Source organism: Vitis riparia, chromosome 16, assembly GCF_004353265.1.
Source record: "Vitis riparia cultivar Riparia Gloire de Montpellier isolate 1030 chromosome 16, EGFV_Vit.rip_1.0, whole genome shotgun sequence".
In the NCBI taxonomy this organism is placed as follows: Eukaryota; Viridiplantae; Streptophyta; class Magnoliopsida; order Vitales; family Vitaceae; genus Vitis; species Vitis riparia.
Genome location: NC_048446.1, coordinates 4,208,164 through 4,218,350, shown reverse-complemented (window position 1 = coordinate 4,218,350; position 10,187 = coordinate 4,208,164). Strand labels below are relative to the sequence as shown.

General features: G+C 31.9%; 1 protein-coding gene across 1 annotated transcript; it reads left to right on the top strand.

Moving 5' to 3' along the window:
- Positions 1-3,070: 3,070 nt before the first annotated feature.
- LOC117934295 (glutamate dehydrogenase) lies at positions 3,071-6,631 on the top strand. The gene is made up of 10 exons (XM_034855971.1): positions 3,071-3,335; positions 3,499-3,612; positions 4,128-4,349; positions 4,423-4,497; positions 4,622-4,738; positions 4,827-5,077; positions 5,605-5,680; positions 5,758-5,844; positions 5,967-6,152; positions 6,415-6,631. Exons 1-9 carry the CDS (start codon positions 3,228-3,230, stop codon positions 6,150-6,152), a joined length of 1,236 nt encoding a protein of 411 aa, XP_034711862.1. The 5' UTR covers positions 3,071-3,227; the 3' UTR covers positions 6,415-6,631.
- The last annotated feature ends 3,556 nt before the right edge of the window (positions 6,632-10,187 follow it).

The following is a 10,187-nucleotide window of genomic DNA, read 5'->3' as shown; positions in this document are numbered from 1 at the left end:
AGTTGTTTGATTTTTTATTATTTTATTTTTTTAAGTGCTAAGTATTAATAAGATGAGAGTCATGTTGAAATTATATTTTGATTATGTCAAAAAGTTATGTTTAGTATTAAGCAAAAAATCAAATAGTTCGATTTTTTCTGTTTAATAAAAAAATTAAAGCATAACTAATAAGTAAAAGAGAAGTTAAAAACAAACATTTAAAGTATAAAGGTAATTTATATTTCGCGTTAAATTAAAAAAGCAAACACCACCTAAATTCACAAGATTTGGGTTCATAATATATATCATATATTTTTTAATAATATTTAATTTTATTATAAAAAATACAAAAAAATAAAATATAATTAAATTTATTTAAAAACTTATATTTTTGAGTCATTTCATTTTTATTAAAAAAATTAAATAAATTAAATAAATTTGAACTAATATATAAAAATAATTTATAATTTTATTAACTTTAAATCAACTTTTATTTTCCTTTGTTTTTCTTTTCTTTACGTTTTATTTTTCTCAAATTCTTTAGAACCAAACATAATTTTAGTCTTTTATTCACTCGAAAGAGCCAAATTGGCAACTACCATATCTATAATTATCTATATAAAATAATTGGTAAATATTGGCATAATCAACTAATGATAATTTTCCTTTTTCCCTTACACATCACTCAAACTAAATTTTTTAACATAAGAGGCATGTGGTGCATTTAATATAACCTAAGTGACAAAAAAAAAACTTTTAAATTATTATATTACTAAAAAGAATTATTATATTACTAAAAAGAACATGAGTTGTCTATAAACATCTTTTTTAACTTATCTTACTTTTTTTTTCTTTTTTTTTTTTCTTTTTTTTTTTTGAGATAAGAATGTTAGGCATGTGTTGACATATCATGGTGATGTATTTGTGTGTTGTCATGGTTAGTGGATACTAATTTTTAATTTTAAAAAAATACCCATGTGTTTAAATTAATAAATGTAAGTGGAGGAGAGTCATGTATGAATTATGAAATTTAATTTGGTTCAAATTTAGTGCCATTTTTGGGTGATTAAGTTTGAATTTTAGAAAATAATTTTGGATGGAGTTTAATTGCAAGAAGAAAATTGTTATTTGTATAATTTTTTGTTTGACTAATTATTTACATGAAAATTATTATTATTATTATTCTCCTTTGTTCATTTCTTTCAAATTTTTTTTCATCTAATAATAATATAAAGATTTTATTTGTTTTTTTTTTTTAAAATAGGGTATTTTGAAATTGTTTTTAAAAATAGTTTTTTACCATTCAAAACAAAAAACAAAAAAAAAACACATCTGACAACCAAAAATTATTTTCTATTTTATATTTTTAAAAACATAAAATAAAATGTTTTTAAAAAGCATCTTTTAAGTGTTTTATGTTGTTTTCATTTATTTTCTAATGGTTGTTTTAATAAATAATTATATAAATATGTAAATTAATTAAAAATAAAACATTTCGATATAAAAATTATTTTTAAAACATATTTAAAAATATTAAAAATAGATTAAAAACATTTTACATTTCCAAATAGGCTTTTGTTATATAAAAACTATAGAATAGTTTTCAAAAACGGTTCTAAAAAACTATTTTTCAAAATTATTTATTAAAACAATTATTAAATGAACTCTTAATTTCTAATTAGAAGCTCTATTTGATATTTATGTATCAATTTACATTTTTAAATGGATATTTTTTTATATTATTATAAATTATTATTATTATTATTATTATTATTATTATTTTAAAATAATAATTTTGACAAAAAAGAAGAAGAAATAATTTCAAGTTGGTCTTTTTTGTTTTGCTTTTTTGTTTTTATTGTATTTTCTGTAAAACTTTTAAGAAGAAACTTCTAGAAGTATTGCTAAAATTTAATAAAAGTTAAATTATTTAAATTATTTAATTAAACAAAAACTTTTCATCAAGTGATTCAATGAACGTGGAAGGTTATCAGAAGAAGTAAAAGAAAGAAAGGAAACCACTTGGACAGCACCGCCATTTTAAAAATAATATATCCACGTCATCAGGATAGATGCGGCAAAACGCGTGAGCTTTTTCGGCTAAGATAGCCACTCGCATCGCCGCGTCACTTCGAAAGAGCTAGAGCTAGCCTTACCAAATACAGAATCTCACAGCCTTCGATTGCTGACGTGTAACAAAATAATTGGCTATATTAACAAATCGGCTGACCAAAGACGTGGATGTGACGGCATCGCTTCGTTTTTCACTGTTGGATCTCTGCACTCTGTCGTAATAGTCCCGAGCGTAGGAGAACACTCCCCCAGTTGTTGACGGTCCTGATCTTCCCATCTACGTGGAGCCATTGTAATGCCACTGAAAATAGGAGCCTTTATTGACTAAGATTCGTTGACTACACTTTATTGACCAAACTACCCCTACTATTTTCTTCAAATCATATTCTTGCCCTCATCGTGCATGGGTTACTCTTTTCCTTTCTAAATTTGGTATAGAACTTAAGGAAGATTTATTTTTGAATATTTTATAAAAATAAGATATAAAATTCCATAATATTTATTAATATTTAAATAAAAAATTATATATCCTTTTAATTCTCATTCGAATAGAATGATAAAAAATTATCATGTTCAATTCTTTCGGGAGATGAATCTATAAGAATTCATCTATCTCAATCATAAAATTATCTAATTTGAATGGAGTGTGTCATAATTATCACTTCGGAGAACTCGACTAATAATCTTTTGTATATTTGTTTGGTAGTTCCGTATTTATAGCATTTTGAATGATGAAGCAAGCATAATCATAAATATAAAATAATAAAAATATAGGAAATCATGCCTCCAAAGGTCCAATTGGAATATTTAAATAAAAATATAGAAACTAAAAAATTAATTTTGAAATGGGAAAAGGATCAAAATTTAGTCACTATTTTCGATATTAAAAAAAATAAAAATCATAGGAAATATCAAACACGTGTAGCCAGCCCTGCATAATCAAGGGGGGATTGTAACAAGTAACAACTTGAACATGCCATCTTGGGCGCCTTACCTGCCCTCCTCCCTCGGTCCCTCCCCTTGCTCTCTACTTCTATCTATAAATACTCTACCTACCCATCATTCAGTTCATTCACATTTCTGTTTTATTCTCTTTCTACTCCTCAATTCTCCAATTTTTTCTTTTCTGGGTCTGCTTCTTTTTCTAGCAATCTCTGGTTTTTGCTTTTGTGGCAATGAATGCTCTAGCAGCCACTAACCGCAATTTTCGCCGTGCTTCCCGCATTCTTGGGTTGGACTCCAAGCTGGAGAAGAGTCTTCTGATACCTTTCAGAGAGATCAAGGTTGGAATTCTGGGGTTTTTGTTCATGGGTTCTGTTTGATTCCCGGGAATTATTTGTTTATTTATTTTCCTTAGCCGGAATCTTGTTTTTGGTTTCATGGGTTGTGTTTGTTTACTGAGAATTTTTTTCCAGAATTTTGATCTTTTGGTGGTGGTGTTGTTAGGTGGAGTGCACGATTCCGAAGGATGATGGAAGTCTGGCGACGTATGTGGGGTTCCGTGTGCAGCATGATAATGCTCGTGGGCCCATGAAGGGAGGGATCAGATATCACCCTGAGGTTTGTGATTCACTGATTCTTTTGTTTGCTTTCGGATTTTGTCCTGTTTGGTTGCTGAGAAAAGTTGGGAATGAAAAGGAGAGATTTGAAATTTTTTGTTTTTGTTAGGGTAGTAGAGTCTAGGTATGCTGTGGGGCTTACTTGACTTCGTAACTTCTTGGAGCAGAACATGAGATTCGGGATTGTGGGATTGTGCGATTGTAGTTTGTTTTTTCTTGGCTTTTCGCCCCTTTTCTCGGCAAGCAAACAGACTTTAGGGAGTTTGCTTTTAGGTTCTTGGAATTTCCGGTCGATTTGGGTTTTGGCTAAGTGGTTTTTGGGTGTCCCATGGAAAGGGAGTTGTTCAAATGCAATAGTCATAGTGGAATGATTTCATTTCATGATGGATCCAAACATGCCCTTATTGTATCTTGTACAAAGACCACTATCTCGAAATCTCAGGTTCAAGATTTCTATATCGAAATGTTGGTTGTGCATTTAGTTTTACTGAAACGTTTCTTCATTTGTTTTCAAAGGTGGATCCTGATGAGGTAAATGCCCTGGCTCAATTGATGACATGGAAGACCGCCGTAGTCGACATTCCCTATGGTGGGGCAAAGGGTGGCATTGGGTGCACCCCAAAGGACTTGAGTATGAGCGAGTTGGAACGTCTCACTCGTGTCTTTACTCAAAAGATTCATGATCTTATTGGAACTCATACTGATGTACCTGCACCAGACATGGGAACTAATGCTCAGGTTATCTTTTGTCTGTAACACTCTTGAAATATTCTCTCATTCATGAAGCTGAAATATTTATAAATATGGGCAGACTATGGCATGGATTTTGGACGAGTACTCAAAATTCCATGGTCACTCACCGGCCGTAGTGACTGGAAAGCCAATAGTAAGTATTTGCGACAAAAAACCGAGCATCTATGATTTAGATTTGTGTAAACCTTTGAAGTCGAGAAACAAATTTGTAACTGTTGTTTCTTGTTCTTTGGCCTCATTTACATTTGGGCTTTTAGGCTCTTGGTGGATCCCTCGGTAGGGAGGCTGCAACTGGTCGAGGTGTTGTTTTCGCAACTGAAGCTTTACTTGCGCAACATGGGAAGTCAATCAAGGGTTTGACATTTGTTATTCAGGTAAAATATTGGATTAAATCCTTTCTATTTCTGTTCTTGATGCTTAGAAAGTTGGGTTATTGAAATGGAAAATAATAAAACTTTTCAGGGTTTTGGCAATGTTGGATCTTGGGTAGCAAGACTCATCGGTGAGAGAGGTGGTAAAATCATAGCGGTGAGCGACGTCACTGGAGCTGTTAAGAACCAAAATGGGCTTGATATAGTGGATTTGCTTAGGCACAAAGAAGAGACTGGTTGTCTAACAAATTTCAGTGGCGGAGATCACATGGATCCGAATGAACTGCTCACACATGAATGTGATGTTCTCATCCCATGTGCTCTAGGTGGAGTTCTTAACAAGTTGAGTCCTTGTTTTCCTCATAAACTTGCTCCTTGCCTTTCAATTTCTTCTTTACTTGGTGCCTTTTTTGTTTTGGGTTTCTTTTGACATGTGCCTTTTTTGAATTGAGAAACTTGTCTTTTCCATACATTAAGATCATAAAAACAATGAACATACACATAAAATGAAGTAGACACATCTCAATACCATGAAGAAACATGATGCAACTCTGTTTGAGATACTATGTTGAATCTGAAAGATCAAATCAGAATGCTGCAATTGTATCAAATTGCCATACGATGAATTGCCAATGTTTAGGTAAAGATGTTACATGTGTTCTGTTACCCTTTTATTGTGGGCAGAAGTTTCATGAAATGTGCTTGTGCTGTATTTAGTTATTAAGTGAATATCCAATCGTTTTTCAGGTTAGAAACCACACAAATCTTTTGATGGTAAAAAGTGGAAAAGGGCATGATTTTACTTCCTTTAACCTAACTCATCCAGATGATTTCATCTAACCTCATTCATGTTTTTTTCCCCTCTGAAGAGAAAATGCTGCGGATGTTAAGGCAAAGTTCATAATAGAAGCAGCAAATCATCCTACTGATCCAGAAGCTGATGAGGTAACATAGTGTTTATGGTGCATACTTAAATGCCATAGAGGAAAGAAGTTGGCATTGATGATATATTGTCTCTGCAGATTCTATCCAAGAAGGGAGTTGTAATCCTTCCCGACATCTATGCTAATGCTGGAGGTGTGACCGTGAGCTATTTTGAGTGGGTTCAGGTAATTCCCTCTATATTTCTTATATATGATGGATTTTACAATGAATTATATCGTTTGAAACATAGATAATTGATAGGAAAAGTAGTAGTAACATCTTAGGATTAATGGTTGTATGTTGGCAGAATATTCAAGGTTTTATGTGGGAAGAAGAGAAGGTGAATAATGAGCTTCAGAAGTACATGACCAAAGCTTTTCATAACATTAAGGCAATGTGTCAATCGCACAACTGCAGTCTTCGAATGGGAGCCTTCACATTGGCAGTGAATCGAGTTGCTTGTGCCACAACGCTAAGGGGTTGGGAAGCTTAGGTTGGTTGAATTCATCTTCTTTGGATATGTTCCCTTGTTACAGCTGAAGAAGCAGATTGGTTTCAGTCATTACCTTCCATCAAAGTCTCATTATTTTTCTTTGTCAATCATGAACTTCTCCCCCACACATTGATGGGTGTTGTAAACATTTGAAATTCATCATTTCAATGAAAAAAATAAAAAAAAACACTTGATATTATCAACAATGTGATGTGAGATTTTGAGTTAATTTCTTCTGAGCTCTGTTTTCTTTCTTAACAAGTCTTGGAGTCTTGGCAAAATGAGGGATTGATCAGGACTTGACAATGAGGAGCTTCTCAACAAAGAAAGAAAAGAAACCCTATGGCCAAGCCTACATGCTTCATTGGAAATTTGGAACAAAGCAAGAGACTATGTCTTAAACATTGTCTAACTTGATATGATAGGATTTACGATATCTTAGAAGATTATTTACAAGTAATATTATATTCTTGATATTATATTCAATGCAGATGATGCCATGGGATATTATATTTGATGAGATATATTAGACCGGTCGCTTATTTGGTTTATAAAAGGATTAAACAACAGAACGAAATTTCAATGTTTTAATTGTTTTTCAAAATAAAAAATGTTTTTCATAACAATCTTTGCTACTTTGAAAAAAATATATGAAATTTCTAACATGTTTGGTATCATTTGGAAATCTTTCTAGAGTTTATAATTTATTAAGTACATTTTATTTCTTTGTTAATAATATTTATGATTAAAATATTTAAAAATTATAAGTAAAAGATATTAATAATACTATATATTAGTATTATTTCGGTAGTATTCTACTTGTATTTTTAAAATTCTTTTTGTCCAAACTAAAATTTTAATTTTTTTAGTCATTTTTTTTATTTTGCGAAATATTTTACTTTTAAAAAATGAAAAAAAAATGGATGAAAGAAATAAACTTATGATCCATGGAATATGTATATTTCATATTTCAACTTAGGATTACTATATCTCATTTAAAGAGGATACAAAAAAATGAAGTTGAATATAACTTATCATATCTCATTGTTAACCGAACATAAGATATAATATTTTATCTCTTCTTTTATCCTAACTCGTGCTAATAAGTCAATCAAACATGCTAATATTTTTAGCATACATAGTCTTGTTGGACTCCATGATGAAAATTAAATGATACATATATCTAAGGTGAAAATATTGGTTAAATGATATTAGATATTGTTGTGTCCTCTTTATTGCCTTAATGAAGAAGACATTTGTTAAAGGAATTACTAGGTCGACTTGCTACTATAATGGATGGACAAAAGGTAGTCAAGGTGGGGGTAAGGGCGGGTAGGTGCAAAATGACCACTACACCTCGAACGATCATATGGTGCAACGAAAAAAACAAGGTTATGATAAGTAGAAATCAAAGGGAGAAATGGAATGATTCTTTTCTACCTTTATTGTTGATGCCTTTAGAGGTATTTAAAGGAAGGGTTTAAGTTAGTTAAGAGTGGTTACCATGTCGATGGTTGATTGGTGCTTAAATGTCCATACCTCAATATTAGATAATGATTAGAGATTTCTTGGTTTAGGGTGTGGCCTTAAACATTTTGTAACCATGAGAGTATCATCCAATCATATTTAATATCTATCACATCACATTAAATGCTCCTAAGAGTTAGAGATCTTTCTTGTTAAGGATGGATGGTCCAAGGATATAGACCAATTCACCACTCAATAGGCACTCCCGATTACCTCTCCTGATAACTAGTCACTTATGCCTTTTGTTTCCACATTTCATTTTTTTTTTCTACAACTTCTCACCTCCTATTTCCTTGCTTTTAGGATTTAACATGCGGGAAAATCAAAAGTCAATGTGACTAATGGATTCTTTTTCCAAGAGATTAGTAGGCAAGCCATGATAAGGGTGTTTGCCTTGATTCTTAGAGTGGTCATGACTTTGCAACCTATATAAAAGGTGTTTCTCTATTGATTTTCTTCTTCTACTTTTGTGATTTTGCTTTCTTGCCTTCTTCTACCCTTATTCCTTTATCCTTGCAACTTTTCTCCATTTTATCTAACTTTTTTTTTTGTCTTCAAGATAACACCTATGACTCCCTCTAGAGATGTTATTATGTTAAACCAACAATTCGAAATCCTTTTCTTGGTGAAGTTTTTATGGTTGTTTCACGAGGATCAAATCTAGCCTCCATATGTTGTCAAGAGATACATTCCAATAGAGCATTTGAAGGTTGGATTATGGCTACTGCTTCAAACGTTAGTGAGGTATTTTTCTTTAGTTTTGTGAGAGTGTTGTTGTATCAATTCAATCCTGATATTGTGAGTCTTCTCATGACAGTCGTGGTCATGAACATGACTCCAAGCTACCATGTGGATTTAAAAAAGTTTCTTATCTTCTACTAGGTCAAGAGACTTAACACCTAATACATTTTCCTCAATGGAAATGGTGGGTGTGATGTCTTGGAGATCCTTGACTCTTAAAAAAATATGAGAGAATAAGGATGTCTCCTAGCTACAAGAGGTTAAAAGGGTTGTTAAGTAAGGACAACCTTCCCCTTATGCCTTTGGAGGAGGGTTATTAAGGTAAGACAATGTTCCCCTCCCATCTATCTTCTTTTGTTTTGTTTTTTGTTTTTTTAATATTTTATCCTATGTTGTTGTCTAACCTCCCCTTTACTGCATTTTACAAAGTCCAAGGGTTATCAAGTGAGACATATATTCTATATGACCTTTTCAGAGGATCCTTATCCTTCTGTAGACAGTAACATAGCATCTTCTATGTGAAGCACAAATCCAGTTATCTTATTCTAGTTGGATTAATCAGGGAATGAGTAATTAGTTTTCTTAGCATCACCAAAAGCAAATGGAATAAGGAAAGCAAAACCTAAGGCAATGGAAAGGATTTCCTTGTTAAAAATCAGTAACCTTATTAGGACTCTTACATAAAAAAGAATAGAAGTGATCATCCTAATCCAGAAAAGCATACATCGATAGAGATGGACCAAAAATCCAATCAAGCATATATCAAAAGGTAATCTTTCACTACATCAACTAAGATAAAACAAGAGCATTCATAATCCATAGGTCCTTCCACATGAAACCCTTCTCAACTCTAACGTGTTGATACCATGAAATCCAATTGTTAGAAGTTCATACCTAGGTGTGAATAGTGTATCTATTATGATAGAGCTCTTCAAAGTAGAGATATGATGTAGCAAACTTGATTCATTATTTTATATGACATCAATTTTTCTATCTTATTTGCATTATCTATTTGATTATTTACTTGTTTGAGCATTTAGTTCTATATCATTTATATTCTAAATGACTTGAATAAACTAGGAGTTGTATGGAAGATCCAAGTCATGGGTTCTTTACAAGATGATATTCATAAACTTTAACAATCCAAAAGCCATAATTCACTACCTCCAAAATGGTAGGATCACTAGTCTTGGTCATCGAGATGGGTTTTCTCATGGTATATGTACTAGTGTGTATGGTTACATTGTACAAGTTCTACGGGGTGTCATGATTGAATGACTATTAGGTTGACATGACCTCTCCAAACTACTGTGTTACATGAGTTCTTAACTTTAAAAGAATGTTGCATTAGTTTTGTCATTAGCGACTTTGACCTTACGAGTGAGATCCTAATATAATCATATATTTCCTATGGATTGAATGATTGGTAGTTTAAGCATATAGTAATAGATATTCTCAATAAAGGTATCATAATATCATGGGGTTGAGATAGTATATTGTTGGAATTGAGTTCCTAAAATCAAGACATGATGTAATTGTTAGGATTTAGCCCGCAAGACATGATGTAAAAAAGTTAGACTTAACTATCCCCTTGCTATCCATGTGGTGTATTGTTATTAATTTGAGCATTCAACCAATGTCTCTTACATTGTACATGACCTGGGTGCATTAAGAGTTGCACAGAAGATACAAGTCATAGCTTCTTTCTAAGTAGATAAGTTGTCCACAGTTGGTCTATGGATTTGGGCAATCCAGCAAGTCATAAGT

Bases quoted from the DNA above. Each gene is read 5' to 3' on its own strand.
- LOC117934295 (XM_034855971.1), top strand. From the start codon at position 3,228: ATGAATGCTCTAGCAGCCACTAACCGCAATTTTCGCCGTGCTTCCCGC. The intron at 4,350-4,422 runs GTTATCTTTTGT...AAATATGGGCAG, and splicing joins ACATGGGAACTAATGCTCAG to ACTATGGCATGGATTTTGGA. The intron at 4,498-4,621 runs GTAAGTATTTGC...TTGGGCTTTTAG, and splicing joins TAGTGACTGGAAAGCCAATA to GCTCTTGGTGGATCCCTCGG.